The sequence below is a fragment of the Hippopotamus amphibius genome, chromosome 3, assembly GCF_030028045.1.
Source record: "Hippopotamus amphibius kiboko isolate mHipAmp2 chromosome 3, mHipAmp2.hap2, whole genome shotgun sequence".
Lineage (NCBI taxonomy): Eukaryota > Metazoa > Chordata > Mammalia > Artiodactyla > Hippopotamidae > Hippopotamus > Hippopotamus amphibius.
In genome coordinates this window covers 77,151,248-77,164,173 of record NC_080188.1, presented here as the reverse complement: position 1 = coordinate 77,164,173, position 12,926 = coordinate 77,151,248, and the positions used below count along the sequence as shown (strand labels likewise).

Below are 12,926 nucleotides of genomic sequence, written 5' to 3'. Positions count from 1 at the left end.
GAAAACGGCCACCTACTTCTTAGGGCAGCTGTGGGGACTAAATGAGATAATGCAGGCCAAGCGCTTACAAAATGGCGGTAGTCACAGTCATGCTTTACTGGTGTTGAAGGGGTAGAGGATTTGATGAATGGGCACTGGAAGGTCATTGTAATTCTTGAGCAGGGTATTGGCTTTAATTAATGTGGGTTTGGGGAAGATTAATCTGGCTGTGGTTTGTAGGATTGATGAAGGGAAGACTCTGAAGACGGGGGTTATGTCAGGAGGCTGAAAGAGTCATTTGGCTTGATTTTATGAGGAACTGACTTAGGAAAGTGGCAGTGAAAACTAAGGGGGAAGGACAGTGCTCAGGGGAGGAAAGACTCTCCAGAACTTGGTGACTTGATCTACAAGTAGAAAGACAAATGGGATTAGTCAAAGATGATCCCCAAACTCTGAGTTGTAGAAACTGGGTAGGTACACACTAGGCTGGCACTCACCCCTTGGACAAAGGAAAGCTGAAGTGATTGGGGCAAGAGCTACAGAAAGCGGGCCCCAAGAAGGCAGGGGCCTTGTCTGTGTTATTCTCCTTATATCCTCAGCACAGGGAACAGTCAGTCATATACAGCAGGGGCCCAGGAAGTATTTTTTGAATGAATGAGAGAAAGAAAGAGAGAAAGAAAGAGTAGGTGGTGAGAACATCGTGCACCTACAAGTAAACTGAACAATGCTATAAAGTAGATGGTTTTTATATTGTGAGCAACAGAGCAGGCTTCCGTGAGAGGTATACAAAGGTCTGTATTTAATCGAGGAAGAAAAATGTCTTTCTCAACGAAAAATTTAAAACCCATCCATCCAATAGAAAGTAGTAAGTGTTGAAACTTGAACACTGAGACAAAGGGAATTTTCTAATTCAGAGAACATAAAATAAACATATTTAAAATAGGGGGGAAAAAACCCCACTTATTCTGGTACGTATTGTTTTATCCTTTCCATCCTGGGTATAGGATAAAAGAAACCCCTTACTTGCTTGTTAGAAGAAGAAAGCTCTCACTTGAAGTTCTTAGTTGGCAGATGTCAGTTGAAAGCTCTGCTTGTGGAATATGCCGCAGTGTCAAAGTCTGTTGGATAATTTTAGACGAATGTGTCATGTGTGACATGGAAATATGGCATGCTCTACATTAGTGATTTCCCAAGTGTTTGGAGCAGGTAGTAATGTGCTGGGAAAGTGCTCTTTCTCTCTCCACACAGTGTACTTGTAGAGCAGTGGGGAAATGCTTTTGGTAGAAATTACTTTAGTCAGAAAAAGAATCCATTTACAATATGCGCCTTCTAACATCTTTCAGACAATGCATTGTATTAAAGAGGCATTTTTTGATTAATGTTTTATAAACATTTTTCAGCATGACAGCTTAAAGTCCCTGTAAAATTGTAAATGCGCGCATGGTGTTCACTTCCATAAAGTCAAACGCCATCTCATAAAGTCTAGTCGGATCCTGTCAACCACGGTGACACAGAATCAGTACCTGGGAGCATTAAAATTAATTTGCTTCATTTATATTACTGCAGTGATCGCAAGATGAAAAGAGTCCTATATTTAAATTTTACTTGAAAAAGAAAACTCTTTCGAGTAAGTTTGTTTGGTTTTTTGAAATTATTGCTCTATTTTTTTCTCCCTAGTTAATGAATGGAGTGAAAATGGAGTGATAGTCTGCTCGGTAACTTTATGATGGGGTCTGGAAAAGCGCAAGGCCAGTCCTTCAACACTCTCCCTCTGAGCTCTGAGATGCTCAGAGATGAAGGAGAAACAGTCGCTGACCCTAAGAACTTCACAGCTTAGTGAGGGAAACACACACACACACACACACACACACACACACACACACCACGAAGCAGGCAGTGGTGATAAATGCAGCAAACACGAGGCTAGACGGCACCCCAGCTGGGTAAGCCTAGAGCAGAAAGGAGCCTTGGGACATCAAGGATGGCTTCCCAGAGGAGGCGAGTTAGAAGCTGAGGGCTAAAGAATTGGGCAGGTCAAGAAGTGGGTGACAAGCATTCTGGGCAAAAGGCACTCGTGTGCAAAGACCGAGAGGTGAGACCTTTAGAGCCTAGAGGGTAGGCGTGGGCGCGGGCAGTGCTGGAGAGGAGAGGGCACCGTGCTCTTGGTGGCTGGAGCACAGGCAGCTGAGGGGAGGGGTGGTGAGACGTAGAGAGATTTTGTACTCAGTCTGGTTGCAGACTGGAAAATACCCTGCACAGGACAAGCCTGAAGGCAGAGAGATGAGTTTGGGGAGAGTGTGGGGGGTGCACGTGAGGGCTGACTGTGCCCTGAAGGATGGTCAGGGGGAGGAGGTGTGAGTGGTCACAGAGGGGCCGGTGAGTTACCTGAGTGTTGTGTCACATGTCTCGCCCTTCAGTTAATCTAAGTGAGTGCTAGTTGAATGAAAGGGTGATCAAGTAAATTGTTAAAAGGGTGGGTGAAGAGGATGAAAGGGTGGTGCTGTATTACATGGGCTTTTGGGGAAAGAGACATAGCCGATGTTCTCTGATTCGATTTGAAGATCAAATTTTGCCAAATTCATGGCCAGGTGACAGAAATCACAGTGTGGTGAGTGCAGTGGCCCTCACAGTTTCCAGGACTCACTCTGTTGCCTTTCTAGTGTTTGTCTTGATAGTGCTGGAAACACGGCAAAGATGCCCTAGGACGGAGATGGTCAACTCGCTGCTTCCAAACGATTGCTGCCGCTGCCTGGGCCCCTGGGGCGTGGAGAAGTCAACTCTCCCTCCGCTGCTCCCAACTTCTCTTCCTACCCTGACCCACGAGAAAATGAAAATACCCTGAGCAGAAGCTGCCAGGAGGGCAGGTGGGGAGAAACTGAAGGAAGAAGCAGAGGAGAGACTGAGATAAATAGGAGATGTCTAAGAAACTAATAACTGACAAGGAAGTGGATAACCGGGTGATTGAGCAGTAAGGTCGTGTTTCAGACTGAGGGAACGGAAGGCTTCCCCAGCAAAGAGCTTGACCTGCATCTCTGCAGTCCCCTCCCCTCATCCAGGATTGGCCTGTGGTGAGTCCACCCTGAGAGAGTGGTAAGCAAGGGCACGGCAAAGGGACCTGGCCCTTGTCTCCGGAAGCTAAGTCTTTCTCTCTGATGTTATTTGCAATCATATTTTCTAACGTTAGTTACCGGGAACGGTGATGATAGGAAATCTGATTAACAATTAACAAGAAGGTGCTGCAGGCGCACAAAGTGGTGAAGAGAAATCCCTACTTCTTTCAACAAATGTCTGCAGCAGCTGCCAATCATGGGGGAGACCTCTCTTCCAGGCGAGTTGGATGACTGGAGGACGAGGCCAAGTGAGAGAGGGTCTGTGTCTCCAGGGTGAGTCAGGCAAGCACACCACCCCGTCACCTTAGGGATGCTTAAACAGTGTTGGAAAACTGGAAGGCGGGGGGGTGGTGGATAGTGAGGAAACAAAGGAGTAATAACTGCAGGAAGTAGCCGGAGCTGGAGGAACAAAGGAAGACGTTGGGGTTCTGAGAACCTAGACGTCTGGAGAGGAAACGGGGGTGAGACCTCCAAGAAGGGGGCACAGGGGACCAGCCACGGGGGCCGAGCCCCAGCCCCCTGCTCCTTCTGCAGCCTTCCTCTAGTGCCCCTTGTTGGCAGAACGGTCCAGGGGGCCTCCTGCTGACAAGGAGGAGTGATGTTTGCAGAGTCCCAGCCTGTACAGTGAGCATGTACAAAGGGATGTGTTTGAAGATGAGATGGAAGAGCTGAAGAGCTGGCCCAGGACCAGAAGAGAACGTCATACAAAGGGATACCAGAGTCCACAAAAGGTAGAAGGTCACTTATACACTGGAGGCTTCTTGAAGGCAGTGTCAATCTGGGGTTCCCTTGCCACTAGTGGGGTGGGCCTAGCAGTTACTGAGCTCCTTGCCGATGTGAAATCACAGAAACACCCCAGTGTGGGTAGCAGGGGAGTCTGAGGTCTGCTGGCACCGGCAGTGCTGCCGGGAGGGGCCCAAGGGGAGCGAGCTCCAAATGGACTTCAGGACTGGAAAGCTTTTTGCATCCCAGGCCCTCTTCTTCATGAAACCATCATCCCCGTGGCACCTTGAACCGAAGACCTCACAGGCCTTGACCTTAACTTGACACAGAGAACTGGAAACCCAGGTAGCCTGGATTGCAGTAAAGACTCCAGCACTTGGCAAAGTTTTCTAACCACTAAGTGTTTCAGTCTCCTCATTAGTAAAATGAGGCGTTTTCATCAACCTCCCAGGCTTGTTGTCAGTTCATTTGGTAAAGCCCTTGACAGCGCCTGGCATCTAGTAAGCGCTCACTGCCGTCAAACCGTTATCATTATGACTGTCTTTGCGAACCGAATGCGTCACACTGCCGTGAATTGCTGATGTCACTTCCATTAAGATACCTTGTGTATCTTGCTTATTGGAGCAGCAGCCCTGTGACCGCAGCTGTGGCTTGCTTGAGCTTGCTTGAGAACGACCCGGAGCCTCCTGCGCTTAGCCAAGAAAGCATAACTCCGGTGATTTAGCCCAGCAGCCATGGTCCTCGAGTCTTGGGTCAGAACCCTACTCTGATCTTTTTGTAGAGACCGATACCTCCATATTTTTACCATTTGCTCCCTTTAGCCCCATTATTACTGCACCCCACTCCCCAGCTCCTTTGCATCGTCCTTTTGGGCCAAATAACCTTTCGTGGAAACAGGAGGACTATATGTTTAGGTCTTCCTCATTTCTCATCATAGTAACTTTCTGGGATTATAATATTAGATGCTGCTTCTCAACATCTAATATTGATCTAATTCAAATCCAATAAATGGATTAAGCATATTTTAAAGAGAAAACTCCTTTGTTCTTTATATTAGTGGGAAGACAGAAACTGCAAAAATCGAAACGCTTCCGCTTGAAGCTTTGAGAGAGACATTGTTTGGGAAGAGTTAAATGTTTGCAGTTTATGGCAATGATATGTGAGGCTATGAAAAAGCAAGCAGCCGTGAAATACATTTTTGCATAAAGGTTTGAAATTTATTAGAAGGTAAAAATAATTGAAAAAGCAGAGCTTTCCTCACTGGGTTATAATAAAACTTTATGTGCCATCACGGTGTGTATTTGGGAGCTTGGGTCCTTTTCAGTGACTGTTCTTAAAGAAACAAAAAGAAAGCTAAGCTCTTAAAGCTATTCAGTTGAAAAAGCTGACATACATACACAGCTGTACTGACAACTGGACCACATTAAAGCAATTGGTGATAATAGTTAAATCGCCAGTGTCTGAATTCTGTTACAGAAGCTTAATAGGTACACACGATAGGCAGCTGCTTATGAACTATGCACTCCTTGCCCTGGATATAACAGAGCAATAGACTCAGAAGTAGTATTCATTTACCTGAGTTCCATTAAGGCCTTCACTGTGGGATTTAATCATTCAGCACAGATTTTAGGATTCATCTGCCATACACAATACTGCTTAAAGCGCTTTGAGATTCCTGGCCAAAAGAGAATGTGCAAAATCCTTTATTAACGTCTGTTTGGCTAAAAGTACCCTCCTACTTATAGCTGCATATATCATACTTTACCTTACCATATCCTTTCAGCCCCAAAGTGAACTTGGGGGCTTTGAAATGATGCCAGGCAGGCTTCCCTAAAGACCAACAGAGTGTTTCACTACTAAGCAAGAAAAGATCCTTTTTTTTTTTAACTGGGGTATAGTTGCTTTATAATGTTGTGTAGAAAAGATCCATTGTCAACCTCTGCCTTCCTAATATGCCTCAGCCTTCCCGAAGCAACTCTGTTGCCCACTGTCTTCTCTCCCCTCCTTGTTAGGCTGCTAACTTGCAACAAGAGTTATTGGTGCCCTTGAACTGACCGCCTTTTCAGTTTTAATCTGTTCTAGGTAGAGCTTGGAGCTTTACGCGGTGAAAGGAAGTTGGAAAGATTTGGTGACTCGTTCCAGACTTTTCCTTTTTAGTTCTGTGACTGTACACAGGGCAAAGATGGTGCGTTCCAAAGTCCAGTTTTAATGGTATGTCTTTAGTTTGGTGACAGACTGAATTTGCCTCTAGGTTTTCTGTCTTCTTTGTTCATCAGGGATTCCAATGCTGAAGATCGTGTTTGCAGGCCACGAGTACCTCTCTTTAATATCCGTCCCCTTGCTCATCTACCACCCGGTGCAGATCCTTTTGGGAAGTGTGTTGGTGCCAACAATAAAGTCTTGGATGGTGTCAAGGCAGAAGGTGAGACTCTAGAAGGATCTTATTTGGATCCAAATCAGATTGAAATGCTGTGTCTGAATCTTAGCTGTTCATAGTATACCTTTTACATTTGCTATATAATCTTGTTCTCAAGTACACATTTTCTTTTTTTTTATAAGTTTATTTATTTTATTTCTTTATTGGCTGTGTTGGGTCTTCGTTGCTGCACACGGGCTTTCTCTAGTTGCTGCGAGTGGGGGCTACTCTTCATTGTGGTGCACGGGCTCCTCATCGTAGTGGCTTCTCTTGTTGTGCAGCAGGGGCTCTAGGTGCATGGGCTTCAATAGTTGTGGCACATGGGTTCAATAGTTGTGGCTCATGGGCTCTAGAGCACAGGCTCAATAGTTGTGGCGCACGGGCTTAGTTGCTCCACAACACGTGGAATCTTCCCAGAGCAGGACTCGAGCCCGTGTCCCCTGCATTGGCAGGAGGATACTTAACCACTGTGCCACCTAGGAAGTCCTCAAGTACACATTTTCTTAACTAAATAAAATAATACTGATGCATTAATCCATTTAAATTTGAATAAGAGGGTTGAGGGCTGATTGTTCTATATTGTTATAAAAGCACAATGATACTTAACATGCAGTTTTTAAAAGCTCTTTAACGTGCCTATATTGAAGGGCATATTGCAGTAGAGTAAAGGTTCAGTAAATATACTCAGAATATGCATGCCCCTCTGCTCAGGTACACACCGTCTTTGCCCCACGATTCGTATGTGTCCTGATTTCACATGCCTTTCTAAATATGATAGCACCTGGGTTTATCCAGAATGTCTGTTTTTAACTTTCCAGACACATCATAACTTCTTTGTACCACCAAACTGTGTATCTGGGAATTAAAAAATAAAATTTCAGTAGCAAGGAGGCTACACAATGATGTCAATTTTGCCACACTTGGCTCAGAAGTCTCGTTACTTGATATTTGTGATTTCCTGAATTATCAGCCAAAATAAAATAAACTGAGTGACTCATACAAAATTTAGATGTAGCACACACCACAGTAGCACCCATAAGAGCTACCTTCTTCCCAGTGGCTCGGACTTTGCAAGACCTTTCAGCCCATTCACAAGGTGGCAAAGAGACAGCCAGTGACAGAGCACCCTGTGTCATGTCCTTAGTGTCCTGACGCGGAAATAGCCCACCACTGCCTGTTAAGCTCCATGTATGCTAAGCACGCCCCAGCCTTCACCAGGTTCAGAGGGTGGGCCCTTGAGCCAGCCTGCCAGCTCTGCCACCTCCCCCCATGTGACCCTGGGTGTGTTCCTTCACTTCTCTGTACCTGTCTCTGCCACGCTAAGACTCATGATAACATCTACTCTTTAGAGTTGTGGAGGCTTGCATGGCAGGTGTTTGACAAAAGCTAGCTGATGTAATCACTGTCATCATCACTGCTGTTCCTTATTTCCTACAACACTGTTCGTAGCAACTCTGCTATCCCATTGAACTTGTAGGAACTAGGCCCAGAGAGTTGAGCAACCTGCCCGGAGTTATGAGGGCGGCTTAGTCAGTGCTAGAGTTAGGACTTGAACCCTGGTCTCTTTGTCCCCCCAGATCTTTCCCCTACACCATGACAGTGCTCTAAACAGAAATATAAAACTGCTTTCATTTAATTTTTTGTACTGAAGTATAGTTAATTTACCATGTGTTAGTTTCAGGTGTACAGCAAAGTGATTCAGTTATGTATATATAATACAAGAATATATGTAATAAGAATATGAATGTATTGGACTATATATATATATATATATATATATATATTCTTTTTCAGATTCTTTTCCATTATAGGTTATTATAAGATATTGAGTATACTTCCCTGTGCTGTACAGTAGGTCCTTGTTGTTTATGCATTTTATATATAGTAGGATGTATATGTTAATCCCAATCTCTCTTAATTTATCTCTCCCCACCCCAAGATTGCTTTTGGAAGGAGAGCCCTAGGTGCCCAGAATCCTACCTGAGAAGGTAGCCCTTCAGGACCTTCCCTCATCTTACTGAACAGAATGTTCGCAAACACCATCCTGTACTGGGGACCACTCCAGGCCGGGGTCTTTCCCACTCAGGGTTGGTAGAGGAGCAGTTTAGTAACTTTCTTTCTTTTAATGTTTATCCTTTTTGAAAACTTCCATTTGTATTTATGCTCGTATTTCACAACGTGTATGTGCAGGACAGACCAGAATTTGTACATATAAATTTTGACAAAGAATGAAGAAAATTATTTGAAAATCCTAATACTTCATCAATAATATACAGTCATAGTGAACAGCAAATTAATCAGAATGAAGTTTTCTTCTAAATGTTTACGAGCTCTGGGATTTATCCTACAGAGTAACAGAAGCATTTCCAAAAGGGAGACTAAACTGGACACCGTTCATTTTTCCCTTTGCACAGAAACCACTCCAAACCAGGGGGCCACTGGCTAACGTCAAATAATCCGGAAGGCTTGGAATATTTAGCCATCCCATCTGGCCACAGATATAAAGTGTCCATCATGAGGGTATCCATGAGTGTCTCCTCAGCTTTACAGACAAGACTGACTTGAGACCCTCGGCCACCATCTAGTGCCCAGCAGACAGGATGAGGAGCCATGCCAGGCGTGGGGAGGTGCCAGAGTCCGCGGGCCAGTGAGGCGGGCGGGTGGATTTGTTTGGATCCAGGGGTTTGGATCGTGAGTTATATAATGCTATCCAGGCAGGCCTCTTCTTCCTTCTCGTAGCATAAATTATCTAGTGTTAATTGATGCTCTCACGGTGCTCGTGGATACTGTCCAACTCTGACACCGTTTTCCTTTCTTATAGGGAGTGAAATTGACGAGGCCAACAGTATAACGAAGGAGGCAGTCTTTCCACAGCGATGTATATATATACAGGGTTGTATATACAAACAGTTCTGAAGACTTGTATTTGTGAACGTTGCTTCGAAGCATATTTTATTTTTTTACACACAAAAATATAACTGTTTAAGTGCCTTAAAATGTATTTGATGAGAGCGTTATTTCCAAAATCTACTTTGTTGGTTATTGCCAGGGGTGGTACAGTATTTTGGAGTTTTTTTTTTTTTTTTTTTCCCTAACACAGGAAACAGTCACTGTAAGTGACAAAAAGCAAATGTTTTCCTCATACCACCTTCCATGCAATACAGCTCTCTACTAGTTACTGTACTGTTTGAAATGAGGTCACACCATCAGGCAAATGCCCTTCTCATGACAGTGAAAATTTCCAAAGTCTTATTCACGAATACTTTGATTTACCATGTGATTCTTTTTTTCTGCAACTGTGACATGCCTCTTCCTTATCAACTCAGCAGGGGTCATAGATTGAATAGGTGCTGAAAAGCATAAGTCATCTGCATTTCTTGGCATCATTTTTTAAGACATTCCTTCAAATAGTTTCCACACAGAAATTCCTCAGTTCCATTACAAGAGATTGTGGTGTTATATGTCTTAAATTTATCATAAGCTGCTTCAAAGAAAGGGCTTGATGTTTGAGTTATGAATCAAAGTACATGAAGTTTTGAGATAAACTACAGGATTTGGGTTTCAGGATTTTTAAAATTATATTTCAAATGTTTTTCCTTTTTTTTTCATCATTTCCTTCTTACCTGTTTTCCAGGACACTTGCAAACTCATAACAGCCAAATGTGAGACACAAAAATGTTACAGTTAGTTTGAGAGTGGCAACGATTATTAATGGTTTATTTCACATTCCACAACTGAGACCAAAATTTTTTTCCTGTTACACAAATGTGCTCTGCACAAATTTCCCCTTTCAGCCAGAAGCAGCCTGTTACATCTTTGAATTAAGCACACTTAAGGCATGTGAGACACGTTATTAATGAGAATTTCCTTGGCAGATTTGACAAATGTTTGCAACATTTTTTTTTTAAAAATTAAATCACATTGCTTTCACGAATAAATGAAAATATAAAGGTCAGAGAGGCAAACAAATGTTACATGTACACATTCTGTCTGGCTAGATGGAAAGAAAAATAGACACAGAAGATGCAAAACCATTCACTAACCAAAACATCAAGTAAAATTAGCTCCCAGTTGGGCATCAGCTTGCCACGGAGTATCCAATATTTGCTTGTACTATGGCTGAAAGAGCTTTCACGACCCAAATAGAGAATAAAGCAATGTCTAGAAATAAGGGAACACTTTTTCTCTATTTCCCGCACACCATTCTGTCACATCCTCACTACACATCTTTTCGTGATTTGACAGATGATATCAACATCCTGAGTCACACCATATCTTCAGCAGCTGTTTTGCTGTTTTGTCAACAACAAAAAATCATTCCTTAGAAGCTCACCATGTTTATCAGTATCGTAAATTTGCATTATTGTTACTAGCAGCTCTCATCTTGTGTTACTTCTGACTCATTTCAGTGTCACTGAACCTCATAAATGTCAGAGTTAGCCTCGGTGTAAGTTTTAAGGCTAGTGCCAGACCCTGCAAAAATGTATGCTAAACATTGGCTGTTTGGCAAGAATCCCTATTGTCAAGAATTTCACTTGTGTCTAAAAGTACAGTAATTTCACTTGATACTTTTGATGCTTACATATGGAGCACAGAAAGGTTTTCATGTTTTGTTCCTCCAAGCTTCTTTGAATTTCAGAGTGAATGGAATTGTCTGAGCGATTATAAAAATCTTCTTCCTAGCATTAGAATACTGATTTTCCCCCCAACTTATCTACCTCTATTATCTCACACCTATAATAGGTGTGACTATGGGATAAAATTCAACTGAAAATGCTCTAACGTTTTACCTTTTGCTTTAAAAAAACATGTTCTGTTTTCAAATAATCTTTACATAGTGAATTTTGGTGGCTTTATTGATACGCATGTGCCTATTTCTTTTTTTACACAAATGCCGTTCATATTTTTCCATAAAGGACAAAAGAATAAAAGCAAAATTTATTTTTAATTCATGTTTATTGGGATTTAATTATTCATATTTTAAAATATGTTATGTCTGTGCACTATCTGTTTTATGCATTTGTTTTGTCTAAATGTATTTATGAAAGAAATACATTAGATTATATTTATGTTTGCTCATTTTTCCACCTGGATTTTTTTTAATGGTTGTTATGAAATTTGATTTTTTAAATGGATGAGAATGTTCATCTTTTCATGTACTCTTTTCTAAGTTTTAAAATTTTGTGGGTTCTTTTTATTATTCCTTCTTCTGGTTAAAGCTAACACACCTCTGGCTAATGTTCAGTGTCTGTTTATGCTAAATACCAAATTTTTTCAAAAGGATTGGTGAAGTAATGAAGTGGATTGTTTATGATGAATGGAAGATGAAAATAATTCTATGATTAAACAAAGATGTTCCAAAAATCACAAGAGAACCTGCGGCTTATTTTTAACCTGATTTCAAATGCACTCAGAATGCCTTCCAAGTATCTGTAGATTTCTTTTGATTCGTTCCAATCCTCTTATATTACTTGTGGTTAACTGACATAAGTTCCATAGTCTTCCCAGGTATTCATCTCAATACCCCTGCCATGCCATAACATTAAAATCCAGAACTAGCCCTTGGTAGTTAGAGATTTTCTCTGCACCAGAGTTGAGGACCAAAAGAGAAACATACCCAACAGAAGGGACAGAATATAGGTGATCTGAGTTTTAGCCACCCTTATCAATTTTTTCAGGGATGGGAAGGATGAACCCTTAGAATGCAGAATGCCTTTTCCAAACCCGGAGGTTTTTTTTATGGGCAAGTTACCTTGTATAGAATTCGGTACCTTTGTGTTCTCCTTTTGCTGTTTTGGCTTAGCAATCCTCTTCTCCCTGGAAGGCTGATGGAAATGTCACCTCTTCCAGGAAGCTTTCCTGCTTCCCCAGCCAGTTCTAGACTTACTCCCTGGGACGTGCCCTTAGAACAAGTCCCTCAAGTCTTCTAAAACCTTTGCTTGTCTTATCATCACTTTACATTTCCGTCTCCTCCAATGTGGTCCTCGTTTGTTTTTCTCCTGTGCCTAGCACAGTGCCTGACTGATTAATCACCAAAAAAATATCATTTCCTAAACTATGATCTTAATAGGTAGGACATGAAATTTCATAATTATGAGAGCTCTTCCTTACACATAGATCATTACTAAGTTACAAGGAGAACTGACTTTTTTTGCTGCTATTCTTGTCCTGAGGGAAACTGTGAAGCCACATTTTGCTGCTGAGAGAAATGCATGGCTTCATGACTGTGTAAATACTCGCTCTCCAAATTGATGCTGCAGATGCGATATGCAAACAACTTTCATCTTTTATATTTTGACAGAACAATAAACCTTTAATAATTCAAGTTAGATCAGCTTGGGTTGATCGAAATTAGTGAATACTTTATACTATTATGCATAAAAAATAAAGGGTTTTCCTTATTGGAATTCTGACATACTTACCATAAAGACTAGATACAAATTATGATTACCATCCTAATACGAAAGGTCTTACAAGAGTTTATTCTCTTTAGCAAAGCAACCAATCTTATTTACACTATAGGACAGTTACTCAAATATGAATAAGTTACTAACCTCACTTAAAGGAAAACAATTTCTCATAGACCCTGGAGAACTTATCTACAGAGCCAATGATGAGAAACTGTATTAAACATTAAACATCACTATCGGTGGGTCCCAATGTGCTTGTAAACACGGGTGTAGATGAGAGCACTGAAG

The 12,926-nt window shown here is 42.0% G+C and overlaps 1 protein-coding gene across 6 annotated transcripts in view; it reads left to right on the top strand.

Annotated features, from left to right (window-relative positions):
- Window positions 1–11,570, top strand: part of SLC10A7 (solute carrier family 10 member 7) — a 249,193-nt gene extending 237,623 nt beyond the window's left edge. For 5 of the 6 annotated variants that reach the window (XM_057727486.1, XM_057727485.1, XM_057727483.1 and 2 more), the window contains 2 exons: window positions 6,089–6,234; window positions 9,050–11,570. In XM_057727486.1, the coding sequence (XP_057583469.1) occupies window positions 6,089–6,234; window positions 9,050–9,079 (176 nt within the window). In that variant the 3' untranslated portion in view covers window positions 9,080–11,570. Of the gene's footprint in view, window positions 1–6,088; window positions 6,235–9,049 lie in introns of those variants that run through there. The other variant, XR_009052642.1, reaches the window with a different exon arrangement.
- The last annotated feature ends 1,356 nt before the right edge of the window (window positions 11,571–12,926 follow it).